At 30.4% G+C, this 20667-nt stretch overlaps 1 protein-coding gene and 1 pseudogene across 2 annotated transcripts; one reads left to right on the forward strand and one right to left on the reverse strand.

Annotated features, from left to right (window-relative positions):
* The first annotated feature begins 3606 nt into the window (after positions 1 to 3606).
* Positions 3607 to 4646, forward strand: LOC149515136 (uncharacterized). Its single transcript, XM_089742912.1, has one exon. The coding sequence runs from the start codon at positions 3657 to 3659 to the stop codon at positions 4416 to 4418; it is 762 nt and encodes a 253-aa protein (XP_089599038.1). The 5' UTR covers positions 3607 to 3656; the 3' UTR covers positions 4419 to 4646.
* Positions 4647 to 13323: 8677 nt separating this feature from the next.
* Positions 13324 to 17129, reverse strand: LOC149515137 (uncharacterized; annotated as a pseudogene). Its single transcript, XR_016327250.1, has 8 exons — positions 16956 to 17129; positions 16601 to 16856; positions 15438 to 15591; positions 14999 to 15108; positions 14822 to 14909; positions 14388 to 14722; positions 14236 to 14311; positions 13324 to 14142 (listed from the first exon to the last, which is right to left on the reverse strand). The product of XR_016327250.1 is annotated as an uncharacterized LOC149515137 (transcript).
* Between the last annotated feature and the right edge of the window lie 3538 nt (positions 17130 to 20667).

Below are 20667 nucleotides of genomic sequence, written 5' to 3' on the forward strand. Positions count from 1 at the left end.
TGTTAAAAAAAAAAAAATTCTGGCTGCTTCATTTGTTATTAGCACAAAATAATTTAAAGAAACCATAATCGATTTAGGCAAGTCTGAAAATAAGTGATGATAAAAAGTTTTGTTAATTTAAAAATTAAATTACAAAATAAAATAATAATTATGAATTTTACCTTGGTATATGCACCGAAATTTCTTTGATGTGCTTACTGAGAAAATTGTGATTAGATAGAAAATCAGGCCAGTGATTGTTGCTTGTTTTAAATATGTATCTGATTTGTGGATAATTTTTACATTATTGAAGATTTTACTTGATGGGAATGAAAAATCAATTAGCTGTGCATATATCAACTCATTGTCTTGATTCGGTTTAAAAATGATTTAGGCTATTCAATTTCTTTTAAATTAATCCAAATGGTTATTTAAGTTGTTCAGTGTTACTAGCAAAGGAAGCAATCTGACTTTTTTTTTTTTTTTTTAATAAAGAAATCAATAAGAGAGATTGTTAAAAGAGAATAGGGATATTGTTTTTTTAAAATTTTTTAAATAATTAATAAAAATTTGTTGTAATGGATGACATGGACATAATATATTTTGAGAAATAAGTTTTTGAATTATTATATTTAAATAAAAAACTTTAATTTGGTTATAAGTGTTCTTAACTTTTATTTAAATTTAATCTCATTTTTTGAAAAATATTTTTTACATAAATTTAATATATTCAAATTTTTATTTCCGAAATGCATTCAAAATTCTAGAATTTAATATCATATGTACCAAAAAAAACTTAAATTCTGCTATATATATATCAGTTTTATTTAGAAAGAAAAAAAAAATACTACTAAAAAAATGAAAAATGACGTAGTTAGCTCTCCAAAACAAGCTTAAACCGCACGTGTATTATATGTGGACCTCCTCGGTGCCCCATTAGTTCATAAATATCGACGGTTACATTACACAAAAAATTATAGAAAAAAAAAGGCATTTTCCTAAATAAGCTGCCTGCCACTCCCAGACAACACATAATTTATTGCATAGTTTTGGAATTTTCTAAGGGCGTTTTAATTATAAAAATCCAACATTTCTTGAATTTCAAGTCAACTTTTTTCTCCCTTCCTTGTCATTTTGTTTATATCTCCATATTTTCTATTTTTTAATATCCAAAAAATGTTATTTGTTATTTATTATTTATTATTTTATCAAAATTTATGTAACATCCTCTTTAGAAGTCTAAATTTTATGGAGCATAATTTTCTTAAATTTTATAAAAATCAAATGACAATTTTAATTTAATTAATTTATACAATCAAAAATCAAAATTTAACACTATTTTTTTATAAAATTTTTTTATAAAAATTAAATAAAGACAAAAGAAAATGAAATTGAGTGTCAAACACTCGAAATTGAGGCTGTTTAAGTTTAAATGTTTAACACTTGGTTTTGGTAAAAGAAGTAAACGTATTAAATATGGAAAATTTAAATTATTTAATCTCATAATTTTAAAATGTTTTTTTAACTAAATTTTATCATCAATTAATACTCTTCGTATTAGTTTCGTTTATCGCAAACGATTTTCTCTTATCACAGAATATAATTTTCTCTCTACTATTGTACGGATGAGTTAATTAATTTTAAAGTTGAAACCTTGAAAAAAAAAAAAAAAAAGAAAGAAAGAACTTCGTTTACTGAGGATTTACCTAAAAGTCACAAATGAACTTATAAATAAAATATTAATATTATGAAAGTATATTAGAGGATATTACTTCATAGATAGATAACAGAGATGTTTTCAAAGTATCCAAATTAATAACAAGGTTTATCATTTGCTCATATCTTATGAGTCTATTATCAATCTATTATTATATTATAATTTTGAGCCTACAGATTAGAAATCAATCCTTGATAAGGAGATACATATGTTACGGATCGACACTTAAGCTTTGAATTTGTGTAACTCTGGGATTCGGTTATTTACTCATCTGACATCCCAGATCAGTTTACTTGTCACGGTTCATACTCTTGTGAGGTATTATCCGTTCTATCTTCTTGACCTCATGGTTTTGTCATACAAAAGTTACCTCACAAAAAAGAGATTGTGTGAATCTTTTTATATCCAGTAACCTTGATTCACACTTTTGTGAGGTATTATCTGTTTCTGACCCTTCTGACCCACGATTTTGTCCTACAAAAAGTGCCTCATAATGATAAGATAGTGTAAACCATTTTATATCTTAGTAACCCTCTTTTTATGTTCGATGTGAGATTCATGACTCTTTTTTAGGTTCGTGACATTTTCTCCCACCCAACCTCGTGACGTCCTCGTAACGGAGGCTGGCCACCTTGCCTACCTCCTTTGAGACGCTTGGCTTAGATAGAACGGTTTAGGGTTGGTTCTGATACCACTTGTCACAGGTCGAGACTTAAGCTCCGAACCAACGCGGTTCCGAGACTCGGACATCCACTCATCCGACGTCCCAAATCAGCTTACCTGCCACGGTTCACACCTTTATGAGGTATTATCCGCTCTGGTTTCTTGACCTCACGATTTTGTCTTACAAAAAGTACCTCATAAGGAAGAGATGGTGTGAACCATTTTATATCTCAATGACCTTCTTTTTATATTCGATATGAGATTCAGCACTTCTCCTTAAATCCGTGACACATACACTTATATCATTCATAGGGAGATGCAATAAATTATGTATTGTATAGGTGTGAGAGACAGCTTCCTTAGGAAATTACCCTTTGTTTTTTATTATTATTTTTGTTTGTGCATAGGAATAAATTAATTAAGGCAATTATTTTTTTAGATCATTTGATATATTATTAAAATTAACATTTAAGATTATAAATTTAAAAAAATTTATGTGCATAATATGTTTTTAATCATATATATAATAAAATAAAAATGATTTAAAAGTATATTAAAAATTAAAAAAATTAATTAATATCACCTTCAAACGAACCTTTACTTTGAATAATATATAATAAATGGAGAGAGTAGAGAGAGATAACCCTACCTTTTCATGTTGATTAAGTTGAAAAATATATAATATTTTATATTAAATATTTTATAATAAAAAAGCTTATCTTTTACTTTGGATTAACAAACGGTTAAAGGAATAAATTTGCGTGGAATTCTTTAGATAAAATTTATGAATTTAAAAAAAATGATTTAATAAAAAAATTTAAATTAATAAATTGATAAAATTTAATGTAAACATCAATAATACGTAAAAAAATTATTAAAAAATTATTTATAATTTAAATTTAATTAATATTTATTTAATGATAAAAATTTTATCAATATTTTTACTAAAAATATCTATTTAAAAATATATATCAAAATTTATTAAAATTTTACATACTTAATTTACATAACAAGATATTTCAATTTATTAATTTTAATTTTAATTTAATTATTTTTAATAAAAAGCTTCACAAATTTTATCCAAAAAAAACTTCGCCTTAAGTTTATTCCTTATTAAAGAGACTTTTGCTAGGCTCAGCTTGGTTGTCATCCTCACGTGTCTGTTTCCTTTGCATGTCAACTTGAAGCAACTTGTATATATAAGTAGCGTTTCCCCTACTTATTTTTAACAGCAGCTACCATAATTCTCTTCTCAATTAATCTGACTTTCTTCTTTGTTTATCCTCTCGCTTTCTAAATGTCTACCATAGCTAACTCTGCAGAAAGCCCCGATTCAGTCACTCAACCAAATTCTAGCTTAACAATCCCACCACCGTTGAGCCAAACCCCTGAAATTACTCATCCATTCGAATGCTACCGTTGCTCAAAAAGGTTCTCTTCCACCCATGCCTTGGGAGGTCACCAGAATGCGCACAAGAAGGAAAGGAATGAGGAGCAGAGGCTCTATAACGAGCTACGCCTCGCAAGGACGAGGCAGTCTCCGGTAACTATTCCATCGCCTACGTCTGTTTCGGTTGTCCAACCTGATGGTGGTGCCAAAAGTTTTGGTGATCATTTGGGACAACCAGCAGCAGTAGGACTGACTAACTCAGTGCCTAGCCATGGTTCTATATTGGCGCAGCCCCTGGCTACTGGCTTTATCGATGGTTGTCCAAAAGAGATATTTGCCATGCCTGCTGGGTTCGAATACGGTCCAACTAGGACTGAAGTCAAGGGTGGAGAGTTCCCATATAAGGCTTATCATCAAGAAAACCAAAATTATCATCCGTATAAGAAGCCTGTCAATCCGAAACCAATGCCTTGGAAGCTGTATCTGCATGAAGAAAGGGATTTTTGGGCAAAAGCTGAGGAAGACAGCGCCCGTTCCAAGGAGTACTACTCAGCTTCAACTACAACTGATGCTGCTCCTTATGCTGAAGCCTTAATCAATGAAGGTAGGGAAGATGCTAATCCAAACACTTCAAAGGAGGAGGAGCTGGACTTGACTTTGAGGCTCTAAAGGAAAGATGGAAAATATTTGGAAGGAAAAGCACAGATGTTAAAGGGCATCATAAATAAGAATCTGCTAAATATGCAAAAAATAAAAAGAATCATGTGATGGTAGTCCTCATGGATATTTTCAAATTTTCTTTCTTGATGTTCTCTTAATTTTTTGTTGTTGTTTTAAGGTATAGACTAAGCTTCTGTCCATGGTTATTATGATGCATGCTTTCTTCTATAATTAAGTTTCAAATATATGTGTAATTCTCAATTACCATTAAGAACAAAAAGCTGGTTTAGCTGTATTAATAGTTAATGTTTTTTCCTTTTTCTGGTGGTTTGAAGAGCGTTATGCAGAATTAAAGTTATTAGGATTCGAGCAAATATGTCAAGCACAGGTAAGATCCGCTTCTAGAGGGAAAAACCAATAATCAAACAGCTGATGAGAAAGTTCAGCTTAGAAACGCCCACAACAACTCTGCAATCTCAATATTTTAATATTACAGCCGGGTCTTGATCATTGGCGAAAGTGCTTTCCATGAAAAAACAAATCAAATTTCTATGCATTGGATGATTTGTCTATTTAAAATTTCTCCCAAACAACACATGAATATGGCTGTAACAATACTCTTTAAAGCGGATAGTTAATTACCCAAATTTGTTTTTTATTGAAGTATTGAACTACTACTCATTGGACTGATGCAAGTAATGAGATACCGAGAATGGAGTTATTTGGAATTAGGATGAGTCTGCAGACATGGTTAATGCATGCTTATACATGGTGCTGCCTTGCCTCAAAAGCCTAAAATTTTGCCTCTAATCTCCAACTGAAAGTAGTGAAAAAAAATATAGTACGTATAGTACATATTAGTTTCTCTTTCTTTCGAGGGTGATCTGCTCTATCACTTTCCTTTCTATATATTCCCTTCCTCATTTCAAATTCTTTTTTTTTTTTTTCTTTTTCCACAACAATGTTTTCAGAAAGAACAAAAAATGAACCAGTTGGCTAATGCAATAATAAAAACATAACGCTTAGGAGTTAGGAGGGTGTGAACAACAAATCCAATTAATTAAACAACAGAGAATGGCAAAAATACAGATATATAAGAACTGTTATATAATGTCCTTATTAATTGATCTAAATTGATTGACTATAAAGAAAATTGAGCACTGAAATTCTGTGACATTTAACATTCGACTTTAATACTATAAATGTATTTTTTCTTCGGGTCCAGCACTCTCCTCTATATATGCTTTGCTTTGTAGCCTTTTCTCATTCACTCTACATATTTCATTTCCTTTTTTCTTCGTAGTCAATCAAAGTCTTAGCTGAGGCCTTAGTTAGGGGCTTTGTAGATCAGCATGGTGCAATCAGGAGAATCAGACTTCAAGGGAAAAGCTGTTGCTTCATCAGAGCCAAAGCCTGAGTTCAAGTGCCCAAGATGTTCCGAAATTTATCATTTTGCACCTGCCTTATGCGGCCACCAGAACGCCTTCCGTCTTGTGAAAGAACCCATGAACATGTCACCGTTTCTAGCAGCAGTTCTGAATAACCCTCTTCCCCCTGATGATAAGCCTGTGCTAATCTCCTCGGTTCCTAAAACTGGAGCCAATCCTACATGGATCAAGGAGCCTGTTTCTAAGAAGCCTAATGCTGGAAATGAATCTCCTCGTTATCATCCTTATAGGAGACTAGACAAGGAGCCTATCGAGGACAATCCCTCCGAAGAAATTAATAGCTACAGTAATCCTCAAAAGAACCCAGAAAGTGAGGATTTTCTGAGCCAGCTTCTCGAAAAGGATCCTCAATATCATCCTTATGAAATGGTATTGCCAGAGTACAGTGACGAGTACTCTCCTCCTCAGCGTCTCACTATGGATCTGCTCGGTGAATGGGTGCCTATAAGTGGTTTTGGAGATTATGGTCAGCTCGGAACATCCTCAGGGCAAACCCTATCTGATCCTATCTTAAGGAATTATACCATGGAAAGGGAAGTTGATCTTCAGATTGGTTCAACGACAAGCACTGGGCATTTGGACTTAGAGTTGAAGCTAGGGTTTTAAGGTGGTCAGGCTTTTGAAGGAAGTTTAGATTAAATCTGTGGTTTATAAGTGTCAATGGATGTAATTTTGGGTCTGCTCGAATTCCCTTTTAAGTCAGATAAATGGTGTCTGCTTAGCCCGAAAACTTAACCCTTTTGTTTTTAGACGGAAGATAAGTCTAGGGTTTTACTTTTAATTGTTGTTCCTTTGCGCAGTTCTTTGGCTGCACTGCAGTAGTAGTAATACCATATCAAATGAAATGAATCAAAAATGTTTTCTCTATCTCTAATCATAAAAAGGTTCTTTTTTCCCCAGATATCTTGATTATCTTCTTGATCTCCTCCTCAAAATTGTTCCAAGAATCAATGACAGTGTGGAGTAGTTAGCATCTAAGATTTCTTCTTCTCAAGCATGTGATATATTCAATTTTTTTTTTAATTCATGGAGGTGTTCCGGCTTAATTTAATTTAAAAGCAAGAACTGGTCAAGATATTTTGGACTCCTTGTAAATTACTATATTTCCTAATTGTCTATGTATATATATATTCGCATTGTACATTTGCATATTTCACTTTTCATTAGGAGCTATCTTTCCTTAAAGTTCTCTTTTAGAAAAGGATAAACATAAAACCTTGCAGAGTGCTGCTGATTTGCTACATATTTCCTCATGTAACTTTTTCACGTTATTATAATTAAACTGCTAAAATTTAATAATAATAATAATAATAATCATAAACTCAAAATTCTCATCATTATATATATTTACATCAAATACTACAATTTCTAATGGCGGTTGAACGTAAAAATAGGATAATTGCATGATTTCTTATAATAAATAATCATAGATTCATTCATTAATATATAATAAAACACGTGTAAACCGTTAAATTCGTTATAACTTATGGTTATCATAAAATGTGTAAATTCATTTAATAATATATAATAAAACACGTGTAGATCGTTAAATTCGTTATAGCTATGATTAATATAAAATATATACAGTTAAATTTGTTATAATTTATGATTATCATAAAATATATATCGTTAAATTCGTTATAACCGTTAAATTAATTTAATAATATATAATAAAACACGTGTAAGTAAATAAACTCGTTACAACTTATAGTAACATAAATATGTATATTGATAAATCCAAAAAAAATGACAAATTAATTCAATAATATAATGAGACACATATGAGTTCATAAGCTCCTTACAACTTACAATAACATAAACATGGATATTGACAAATACAAAAAAAGGCAAATTAATTCAATAATATAATGAAACACGTGTAAATCAATAAATTTATTACAACTTACAAGAATCATAAATATGTATATTGGCATATGAATTCAATAATATATAAAATAAAATACGTGTAAATCGAAAAACTCATTACAACTTACAATAATTAGAAATATATATTGATAAATATAAAAAACAATAAATTAATTCAATAATATATAATAAAACAGGTGTAAATCAATAAACTTGTTACAACTAACAATCATAAATATATATTAACAAATCTAACTGCTGAAAAGGAAGAATCCCTGTTTGAACATATTGATCCCTATATATCTTGTAAAATTTTTTTGATAAATTTAAAGAAATGCACGATTTACTACAAATTAAGTCAACTCAAATTAAGATGATCAAAGCTTTTCTTATATGTAAAAATAAGGCAATTTACAGATAAGCATATAATTGAAAGCGCATAAGTTGGTGATAATAAAAATATATATATTTTTATGATAATTTGTTACAACATGGTGAATTCATTGATAATTAAAAGCAATGGAATACTATTCTTGTGTAGATATAATACATATCAAAAGTCACAAGAAATTGCAAAAAAAAAAAAAATTCACAAGAATCAGTTAATTAAATCCCTTAGTCAAGCCAACGAATATTGGTTTAATGGCAAAAAAAAAAAAGTTTTAAAATTTTAAAGTTTTAGGTTCAAGTCTTATTATGCGTGGATTTGATTGTTTAATTAAATTATAATTTATTAATTAATTATATGAATTTAATACTTGATTATGGGTGTAACTTTAAAAAAATATCTCTTAACCCAAATTCGAGAAAAAAAGCATATATATGTATAAAAACATTGGCCTTTATAATTATATTTACAAACATGGCCTTCATGAAACAGGTAATTTACCCATTTGTTTCTCACACTTTTTTCCCCTTTGGCCAATAATAAATATACATTAAAAACCATTCTTGGAAATGGGCTGGAGGAGGCTTTTTTTCCATGTATAGTATAGAATTTATGAGATATTTGGAGTCTGATAAGGTAATATTAAATAGAAACTCCAAAGGGTATTGCCGTATATAGCTTAAATTTGAAAGCTTCCTTTTTCAGTCGGTCCAATGGGAACCAGACATTGTAAAAATCACTTCTTCCAAAATTCCTTCCATATTTTGCTTCACAAAGAGAAGTGCTTATTTAACTCAATTAATGCATCCTTTGCCAGTTTTTATATGATTATTGCCATTAAAATCCAGAAACAAACTTGGAAATCTGTTAGCTTGTGGCCCTAATTACCATATATATCTATTGTTCTTATCAATGTGGTAAGGCTATAATGTTATATTTTATGTTCCTTTGAAGAGGATAAAAGTTAAATGTATAATATAAATTTTTTCGACCGAACTAGAAGATTAAGCAAATGTATGCGTTAATTTTGGATGAATGTGGCTGTTATTTAAGATAAAAACGGTCTTTAATATGCTTATATATGAAATAGTAGTTCATTTATATGTAGAGTTAAAACTAAATAATTATCGACTGTTCTTGTTCACCTGTTTTTTCAAATTTGATGGGTGTTGCCCAGATTCTTCATACCTTCGCTTGACACATTGTCCTTGGCAACTCCACCCATTATAGATCACTTTAATTTGCTCTCTCTAAATATATATTCATGATTAATTTCATGGAATCTGTCTAAACTATATAAATATATATATATATATATATATATAACAAGAGTATTCATTTACAACATGCAGCACCTAGTATATCTTGATAAAACCCTAAACCTAGCTAATCTTAACCTACTGAACTAATACCTTTCTACAAAATAACATTTCTTACTTTTCTAACCCCAAAAATTTTACTAAATTGATCTATCAATAGCCTCTCCTGGTTTGATTTCAAAAGCCAACTCTCTCCCTTCATCTCTCGAGTCAACATTTAATTTATTTGTATGGGAAATATATCCATCAACAAGCAAGCCAAGGCCAAGTCTTCTGAGAGCTCAATCGCTCCATCGAAGCCTACCTAGGGTAAGCCTAGAGGCACTGGTGAAATCCATGTTGTCTTGTCCTTACGTTAGTGCTCCAAGGATTCCCATCCATCAAAATGCATTAAACTTTTTTTTTCAAATAATGGTATTTAATTTGTTTTAAATAAAAATAACATAATACATTCATCTCAAAGTTAATATATAATTTTGAATTAAGAATAAGTTTAAATTACTTAACACGTATTTGAATTAAAATATAACTTAATTAAAAAATTTTGGGTAAAAAAAATAAAAAATTACATTTATTTAAAATTATTTTAGTAAACAACATCTCCAAGAGTTAAATGTATTTTTTTACCAAATTTCAAGTGAAATAAACGGATCTTTTTAAACTAAAGGAGAGTGAATGTATTTTTTTTTATTAAACCTTAGTAAGTAAGTGTATTTTACCCCATTAATCAATATCTAAAGTAATATAGTTTATCAAGAAATTCAAATTAAAAAGTAAACAATGAGAAATTGATTGATATATATTACATGTGACACATAAATTTAATATTTTCTAGGGTTTCTTAGTAGATTTTTAAACCTATTGCTAGTCAACAACCCTAAGGGTGAAAAGAAGAAGAAAAGAAGAGCTACTCCAAGTCCATTGTACAAACATTTGCACCCATATTTTCCCCCAACAGACATGTCTTTTATCTCTTTCATTAAAAATAAATAAAAAAAGAGGGCAATTGAAATAAAAATGTGTATAGCGAAACGGATGGGGGCAGAGATCCCAGAAAGAATTAAACCCTCCTTCCTGCAAAAATGAGATGGAAATTTAACGGTTTAAAAACAAAACTGGGCGTTGAGAGCTTCATTACTTTTAATACTAATAATAATACACAGGTGAAGCTTTTCATATGCAATGGCCCAATCGACAAAAAGAAAGAAAGGGGAAAAGAAAAGAAAAGAACCCAGTTGATACAGCAAATTAAAAAAAAAAAAACTCATGGAATTGCGATGTTTACTTTGCTTTTCCCAATTGGCAGAAACGAAAATAAGACAAAATTTTTTGCTAAAAATAATGATTGTAATGTAATTTTATTATTTTCAATCTTGGTAATATTATTAAAATTTTTAAAGTTGTTTTAATGTAAAAATCAAAATTCAAAAAAATAACTCATATTTTGTTTAACATCAAAATCATTTGGACGCTTGATCACTCATAGTTCTAACTCTAGGTTCTTTCTATTCTTTTTTTTTTCCTTTTCGTCATGATTTTATGGCTTTTTGGGGCTATTATTAAAGCTTAAATTGATATCTTCTTTCGATTTTAAAATTAATTTCAATCCTATTAAACTAATATGGAAAGTGGAATTTGGTGGTGCACCAAGGAAATGTAACCATCAAAATATGTTTTTTTTTTTTTTCAACTAGAAAAAAAAATTCTATTGATTTTTAAAGTGGCAATGCTCCTCAATTAATTGTGTTTTAATATCGCATATATTTTTGCTAATTTATTAATTCTTTTAGAAAATAAACAAGAGAAAAAATAAAGTTGATGGTTAGTTGCATTGTGGCAATTAAGTTTTGATGGCAATGAAAGGCTGCCACATTCAAGTGATTTTTTGGTGATTTTCTCATTTATAAGAATTAAATTTCAACATGTATTTGGAGAAGTCAATATAGTCCCCAGTTAAGTTCAAAAAATAAATTGCATACAAAATTATATTTATTAATTATAGATTATTTTAAACTCCCCCAATCTATATCAATATGAAATGAACTCCAAAAAACAATTATCACCATGAGAATTAACCACAAAGAAAGTTGATGATTTATAAGAACAAGTCAAGACCAAGCAATACCTAAGCTCTGGGGAAAAAAAAAGCAATGGAAGTATCTGTCCAAGCAAGCTCCTCCATGTTCATGTGTGAATGCTTAATTATTTTACTTGAAAAAGGATATTCCAGAGGATGCACAAATCAACTGAAGGGGAAAGGGGGGAGTATCATAAAAGACTTACCTGAAACAACTGATTGTCATTTTCCAGTTCTGTAGGAACTCTATGGAATTTTCCCTGTCCTGTCTCTCAAAAGTTCAAGATACAAAAGGGATCTGGTGAGACTTGAGAATTAGAAATGTATGGGCATGAAAAAGTAATAAAAAATGATCAGCAAATTAACTAGCACATAGCATGGCTATAATTATGACCGGCAAGAGTTCATCTCATTGAGGATGTTGTAGTATGTAAAGAAATCTGAAGTGCTTTGAAAGCCAGGAATAAAATCTGAAAAGAATCTCAAAACTGCAGCCAGATGTTGTGAGTCATCGGAGGTAAATGCTGCTTCAAGAAATAATGAAGGCCGAATGGTAGTGACCTGAATAATTTAAAAACTATCTGTTACAAATGATTCAAACTTGATCAAACTTAGCTAAAAGCTGAACACGATCATCCAGCATTTGGTGAAATGCCATCAAATACCTATCTCTTGCCAGAAATTTCAAACAAGTAAAGAAATAGGAAACAACCTAATTTTCAGAAATGTATAATTATGCTTGGATAATCTGAAAACAAAAACCAATGAAGATAAAGCAAATCTAACAACATTTTGCTGAAATGATATAAGGTTGTTTGTCCATTTCATGAAGCCCACAGATCTCTGAAAACTTTAATAACCGTGTCTGGATGAGGAAATATTGTGCATCCAGTTCCTGATTCATAAACTGGCATTTTACATAAATAATAACACACTAATTTATTTTCGAATGCAATTATCTAATAAAGGATTACCTTATGCTTCCCTGCATAACATAAAGCTTCAAGATAATATCCATCTTGCACAAGTAGCAACACATAATCATGATGTAAAGCGAGCTGTCTTAGCATATCTGACCCCAGCTTCCTAATTTGAAAATTTTGACGACCCAACTCTAGCGGCTGTACAGCAACTTGTTTTGACGGCTCAATAATCTGTAACAGAAGAATTTAAACTCTTAATTAAAAACAAAGTTGAAACATCAGTCCAGCCAAAAACATATGGATTAACTTTTCATTCTTTTGCAAGGAACAATTGTTGTGAAGGTAAAAGAGACTTGAAAACCTTGTTTATGATGAACAAACCAAGTTTTGCATATCGCTCGCTGCGTGCTAATAGTTGAATGGTTAACACATATAGATTTGGAAGCACTTTGACCTTTTCCAAGTTGGCACTGCACAGAGGAAACGAATAACATTTTATGGATTAAAGTACAAACCAAACTCACCCCTCCATTCCCAAAAGAGAAGTACCATAACCATGCATTCTATTTCTATCAGTTACTATTTGCTCTTTCAGTTGACCAATAAGCAAGGTGGTTTAGCTTGGTTGGTATATTTGCTATATCACGCAGTTTATTTTTCTTCTATCTGCTCCTGACACAATTATACCAAAATATATTTTTTTCTTTTCCTTTTTTTTTTGTTTCCAAAACATCATTATAACTTATCTAAAATTGGAATGTTACTATGTTTTGTCAGAGTTTATTTGATAAATATATTATTTACTTCTAAAGACTTGGATAAGGCCGCATAAATTTTGCTGCTCCTCGGTTGAAGGGCAGGCCAAGGACGTCGTCGCAATAACCAAGAAATGATTTATATGAGTAACTTATGTTTATTTTTACAAAATAAATGGCTAAGAAAACATGATTAAGCAGTAAGTTTATCCACAAAAGGGAGCCTTGTGTGTTTATCCAGAATATGGCTATAGTAGTTCTTTATAAGATTCAAACCCATTTTAAGAATCCTTTAGAATTGTTATGCAACATGGTCCTAAACCACTTCAAATTATTAGCATACCTTTGAAAAAACTCAAGAATGATGGCAACCAGATAAGAAGGCTCCCCAACCATCTCTTCCTCAATAGGAGCAAAGACAAATTTGTACATCTCATCAGGTGAAATTGCAGGTGAAGTGAGTTGAGATTCCTGCTGCTCAGAAACACTAGCATTTAATGGATTATTACTAGGACCTGGAAGTTGAAACAGAAAAGATGATGGCTGAGCTTCAGTGGTACAACTTTCAGCACCTATATCCACTTTGCCAGCAACAAATTGAGCATCATTTGGGCTGATTTTCAGTGGTTCAGAGCAGGAATTATCCTCAGTTTCTGAAAACAAATAAGTTGAACGCCTACTGACAGATACACTTTTGACTCTCGAATAAGATTCGTGCTAGATGGATTTTCCACGTCCATCTGTTCTGCTCCTGATTACATCTATGCCTTGCCCGGGGCCACTCACATTTGGCACACTTGAGGGAGTCCTATCATTCTTTGTTCCCTTGAAATAACTGCCAGTTTTAAGAGAGTGGGAAGATAAGGTGACTAATACATCCATTGCCTTGGCAACCGTGGTGACAGGTCTGTGTTCTAGAATCACTGCTTGTGTAATTGCCAAACATAGTTGTTTAACCTGAAATAGCTGGAAAAATATATACTTAACACTGGTTAATGATTATATTGCCTTTCATTGTGGAAGGAGACAGAGAGTTAGCAGAGAATTGACCTTATTGGCCTCCAACTTTCGTCTTTGCAAGAATTCCAATACTGATGGAAGTTCTGAGCTACTAGTGGAAATTGCCCCCAAGGAGAAAAAGGGGGCAGTCATTACAAGTATTAGCCATTAAAAATAATAAAGCATGACCAACAAGACTTGCCTCCAAGTCTAAGTGGATCTTCCATAAAACCTTATTAGCAACATCACAAATAAGGTCAGGAACCAAAAAGATCCAGCCATCTCCATAAATAATTGCTTCATGATCATTTGTATTAGAAGCCTCTGAACTTTCACTTTCTTTGCTGCTAGGTCAAAATGTAGAAATATTGGACCTTGGAAAACCCCTCAACAGTACAGGCAGTGGAGCAGATATGGGAGCTCCAGAATCAGCAAATATGTCATAGAGTATAACAACCTTTGCATCTACTTGGTGCACAAGTAGCACATTATCAACCACACTCACGGCAACCTTGCTTGAATAAATCGGTAATGAACCCTGCAAATGGAATGAAGATGGTTAGGATTCCAACACAAAACCAACTGAATAAAGCCTTCACCTGAAATGAACTAGAGGGAGTTTTGAGTAACACATAACCTGTTGGATAATACCATCGCGGTAAAACTGATACAAATGCAGTACCATTGCAACTCTATCAACCTGCAAGCAGTATATTCTCCCATAGCTGTCAAAGTATAAAAAGCAGATATTAATATATAAATAATTTAGCAAACAATTTTGTGTACTAGAAAAAAAAAGATAAAAGAAACATACACAGTGACAATATAGACATCTTCAGAAGCAAGGAAAGGCTTACTGTTAGCTTCAGATTTAGCCATTACCATCTCAAACTTCGGTAATCGAATAATCCCAGCAGATGAAAGCTGAACATACAAGATAGCAACTTGTCATATTAATGAAATTGAGGACAAAAAGGATCACAATCTATCTGCACTGTCCATTAAAGGCTAAAGGAACCACAATAACAGGAACCTTTTCAGAAGGGAGTCATCATTCACTTTAATGCTAAATATTCATTTCCACTTCAGTAGATGAAAATTTTCAGTTTTCAGACCAATTTCTCGCATTTACCTCCAAGACTGATTTCTAAGTTTATTTTCTTTCATAAAGCAAACATAGCCCAGCCAAAGTAGAGACTAAATCTAAGAGGATTTCTAGAAAATTGAGCAAACAGCGAAGTTCGTAGTCATACCTGAAATCCATTGAATGTCTTGCACCACATTCCTGAAGCAAGAAGAACCAATCTGCTCTCATGCATGTAGACATACCAACCAACATTCAATTTCCTTGTCTCCACCAAGTTAAGTGACTTTGCGGCATAATCATAGGCAAACAAGTCCAATCCACTGAGATTAAATTCCATTTCAGTGAATTGAGCACATTAAATCTTTGGTGTTAACATACACGAAAATGAAAAATAGAAATAAGTCTATATAACATAACTCAAAACGGTGGATGATTATTACTCAATAACAAGGATAACAATGATTGAAAATCTTTTGAGGTTGACTTGTTGATGTTGGATGTACAATCCATTTAAGTTGCTAAATTAAATTTAAAAGTATAAAATATAAGGAAGATTGTTGATTCTGGCCTTGGGAACTGCAGCTTAATCTGGATCCATGCTAGAGCAGTATCTCCCCAAAAATAAGTTACATACTTTCTCTTTTATGGAGGAACTGATATAGAATGTCTAAAAGCGAATACTTCCCAAAATGATAATGGTTTTCCCCTCTCTTTTCATATTTATTACTTCTATCTTTGGTCATACAGCAAAGACAGCAAAGTTCCATGCATCAATAGCAAAAGAAAACGCACAATGCCATGACAGAGACAAAAGTTCTAAAACTTCTTCAACTAGTTGTATGGCCTGAAAAAGTCTAACCATTACAACAATAAGAATTAAGGTAGGATAAACTGATGTGTACTAGGTGATAATAATGTCTTTTTGATGCATGCTAAATATTAGGTAACTCCAAATTCCCCACTCGAGCTTAGTTAGAGTGTAAAGGGTGGGGTGGGATTTGGATAGAGATACTAAAGTTTAAGCTGTAGTGTTCCATTTGTAGAAAAAGGAAAAAAGCAATTAGCAAATCAGTAGGCTAATCAAAAATTCTTGTAAATATTATAAGCATGAAAATTTTATATGTTAGGCATCCAAATGAAAGTGAAGTACGCATTCAGCTGCAGAATAACATTGCTATTATATGAAATTCTATTCCTTGACAAAAATATCATATCCCGATTGAAGGTAAGTTCTTACATAAAATATCAAGGTTTAAGATATTCTGAACAACAAAATCATTATCCGATATACAAAAAGAAAAAAAAAAAAGGCAGGAAGCTTCCCCCTACCTGGTCTTTACAACTACAATATCACATGACGGATCTGTCCAGAAAAATCCAAGTATACTCTCTGACTCGGCCTTGCACCTATGAGTGAAAGTTTCCCCTGTTTCTCTATGCCAAAATTGCATCAAAATGTTGGAACGCTGGACTGCTATAAGCTTTTCATTGAGAGAAAATGGGATGGAGCATATAGGCCCTTTGCGTATTGAATCAGTGATAGGGGCAGCAAGAGGAGAAAATGAAGCTTTTTCCAGGAAAAGACCTGTGTAGAAAGGCAAATGAACAAGTGTAAAATATGGAACTGCTAAGATTAAAAAAAAAAAAAATTCAAGCACACTACTTTAACTTCAGAATATAAAACCTGATCAGACGTAGGACAGATGAGCAACTTATTTCCATCATCATAATAGAAACCTCTTGATCCAGGAATGTTACAACGTAGTAGGGTATATTGTATGAAAACATGTGACAAAGCACCAGATCGTAAACCACCAACACCGGCTTGCAAACTTGATGCTTTCCCGGCCATTTTCCGAAGGTCAAAATGAGTTTTTTAACCACAAAACTCAAATTGCTGGAGAATAATAACACTACTAAAGCACAGAAGAAAGTATGAGTACAATAGCAAGAATGTACCAGAGCTTAAAGACTAGAATCAAAGAACAAAAGGAAAAGTTCATTGGATTTACCTTATACAAATTTCTAACAACTTCCTACAAGGCTCCAAATATTAAGCCTTTCCCCGGAGCTGTAAATAAAAAAACTAGAGAATGTCAGTGTTAGCGCAGTTTTTTCAAGAAGAAAAAGGCTAAAATATTTGCAACCCAATTATGCAATACAATATATTTCTTTCTTTTAATGGTTAACAATATGCTCCTAAGCAATCCCAGAATATGGATACCGTATTCTGCATGCAAGTCTTTAGTGCAAGAAATTCTTTAAAACACATATCGCTTTCAACTTCCCGAACTTTAGCTGCAACACAGGCCCCACATTCTTTAGCCTGCAAAGACAACATTTTAGTTGAAACAGTAAGCCAAGTGCAAGCAGAATTTAAAAGCAGGTTAAAGGAAATATCTTTCTGCAATCACATTTTTGTTTATTTTCAACCTCAATTACTCATACACAAACTTATTATATAATTCTAATTAAAAAAAAAAAAAAAGTCCAAAAATTAAATGGAATATTACAAACCTGTGCCGTACAATTAACTAAAACGCGCCTAAGTGGAGAGCTTGTGTTCTTTTCTTTCATATCCACGGCTCTGCAAAAGAAAAAATATATATCATAATTTTCTAAACTTGAAAGATTGATAGGGGGCGAATTGTACATGAATTGATGAAATTAGGGTTTTTAAAATTAAATTGATAAAAAAAGGTTGAAAAGGAAAATCAAATCCAAGAGACTGGTTAGCATAATTGGATAAACTAATTAGCAAAATCTAAGAGATGTTATAATATATAAATTTGTAAATCTATAATTAAATTTTTAAAGAGCTCTTAAGTGTCTCTAAAAAAATATGCTCTAATCTACTAGATTCAAAAATTCAATTACATATAGAAAATGTTATAGTATCTTCACATGTTCATACAAAGAATAATATCATTTTATTTTAAATTATTCTAAGATTTTGATTCTAATGATTTTAACTTTTAATGTTGAATATTGAAAATAATTTTTAAGTTTCTCTATTAATCTCGTAGATTTTTTAAGAATTATGTCCTCGCCTTAAGAATTTTTAAAAATCTCATTTATTTTTTTAAAGAGGTTTCATTATTGACAAAAATTTTAATCATTTTTTATTTTGGTTTCTTTTTATTAAAAATATATATAATTATTTCACTATTTGGATCAAATTAAAAATATTTTTTTTTGGAAATTTATTAGATAATCAACTATTTACGATTACTAATAATTTTATCATCATAATTTATTTTTTATTTTTATTTTTAAATTTTTCATCGTTTGGGTCAATTTAACATTTTTTTTATTTCTAAATTTTTCACTATTTTGATCTATTTATAAATTTTTTTTTGTTTTTTATTTTTGGAAATTAAATAATATGACAATTATTTTTTTGAAGTTTCATTTAAATTCCTCCACCATTTGAGATAAATTTAAAAAAATTTCTCACTTAGAGATTTTTTAAAAATTTACCATTTAAAATTTTTAAGATTCTCATTTTTGGATAATTATTAAATATTTTCAACCAAAATTTTATTAAATTTTTTTATCATTATTATTATTATTATTATTATTATTATTATTATTATTATATTTTTAATTAAAAATAATTATTAATTATTATTTTTAAAATTTTATCTAAATTATTTCACTATTTTGGATAAATTTAGAAAAAATTTCTCACTTAAAAATTTTATAGAAATTTACTATTTGAAAATTTTAAAAATTTTATCATTGGATAATTATTATTTATTCTTAAATATTTTATTTTATTTTTTTCTCAAAATTTAATCATACAAAAATACTTAAAATATAAATAAAATAATTTTTTTTTTAAAATATCAAAATAGGAAAATGGCTCGACTTAGTTGCAAGCAGGGGAAGCGGTTGGAATGGCATGACTCATGGCTCGACTTGGCTGAAGCTAAGGACAGGACGCGGGTCAAAAATAGGTCGAGCACTATAAGTTGGGTCACCCACTAAAAAACTTGCGGATCCTGGGTTTCTTAAACACCCAAAACGACATCGTTTAACAATAATATAAAAGATCGAATTTTTTTTTTTTTTTACAAATTCCTCTTTCCCTTTCTTTTGCTATTTTCTTTTCTTTCCCTCTCTCTCTACCACTCTAAGAACTCTAGTTGAATCTTTATCAAATTCTAAAAATTTATATCGAAATCTGGGTTGATTCACCGAAAAATCACTGAAAAATTTAATCTTCGTCGAAATCTTCCACTAGATTCTGAAAAACTTGCCAAAAAATTCAAACGACATCGAAAAATTCATCGAAAACTGAAAAAATTCATTTAAATTTGAAAAATTTTCAAAAAATTTTCCCAAAAAAAAATCAAAATTCTTCTATATTTTTGTTGATCTTTTTGCTTTTTTCGTATATTTTTTCTATCTTTTTGTGTGTATTTTCCCTTTTTACTTTTTTGATCTGTGTGTTTTCTGTCTCTAATTAGTGTGTATTTATAGGGAATAATCAGAAGAGTTTCTAATCAACCAAGTCTCCCCTTGACCAGATTTTTGTATTATCATATAAAATTTATCCTATAAAAATTAAAACCAATTACAATTCTGTCAATACTCATTCACAGTAAAATTTGCATTATTTTTTTTTATTATTTATTATCACTGTTACCTTATTATTATCTTAACATCTAATTTGATAATACAAAAAAATCAAAGATAAATCAAACAAAAAAATCAAAGATAAACAAAAAAAAACAAATAAATGAATAATCAACCAAAATAATAATAAATAATAATAATCAATAAATCATAAAATAATGAATGATTGGGCTTATAGATTGGACTCTATTGAGCCAAACCCAATGGGTTTGAGCCTCGACCAATTAAGGTGTCTACAAAAGAGAAAAGAAAAAATCTTAGGACAATTCAACATTTTTACTTTTTACAATTCAAGGAACAAAATTCTACTAATCTCGTTTTCTTTTTCCTTTAATTTTTTTTTTAAGGAATTGGTTTTTAATTGTTGAAGCAGGTTGATTTGTTCAACTACACCTAATGATCCTTTTTTGAGAAATAGGGGAGATAAAACGACTTGTTGAAAGGGGAACCACATCGCCTAAGAAAGTTTTTAGTCTCGCATATGCATATATATATATATATATATATATATATATACACACACATACACACACTGCAGGAAAAGAGTTTTTTATTTTTTTATAAAAATATTATGATCTAGAGTATTGATAATGAATTTATCAAATTCGATATGTATTAACTTGTTAAACTTTGAAAAGGATTGTTATAAATTATAAATAACTCAAAATTTTTAAATAAATTTAAAAATTATAAAAAAAATCTTATACTTGATTTCAAGTAAAAGAGTTTTTAATCAATGAATACGTATACTTCAA

The sequence above is a fragment of the Durio zibethinus genome, chromosome 14 (genome assembly GCF_047325235.1).
Source record: "Durio zibethinus cultivar Kanyao isolate XHJ-2024 chromosome 14, ASM4732523v1, whole genome shotgun sequence".
Taxonomy (NCBI): Eukaryota; Viridiplantae; Streptophyta; class Magnoliopsida; order Malvales; family Malvaceae; genus Durio; species Durio zibethinus.

Excerpts from the sequence above, each read along its gene's own strand:
- LOC149515136 (XM_089742912.1), top strand. The coding sequence starts at position 3,657 with ATGTCTACCATAGCTAACTCTGCAGAAAGCCCCGATTCAGTCACTCAA.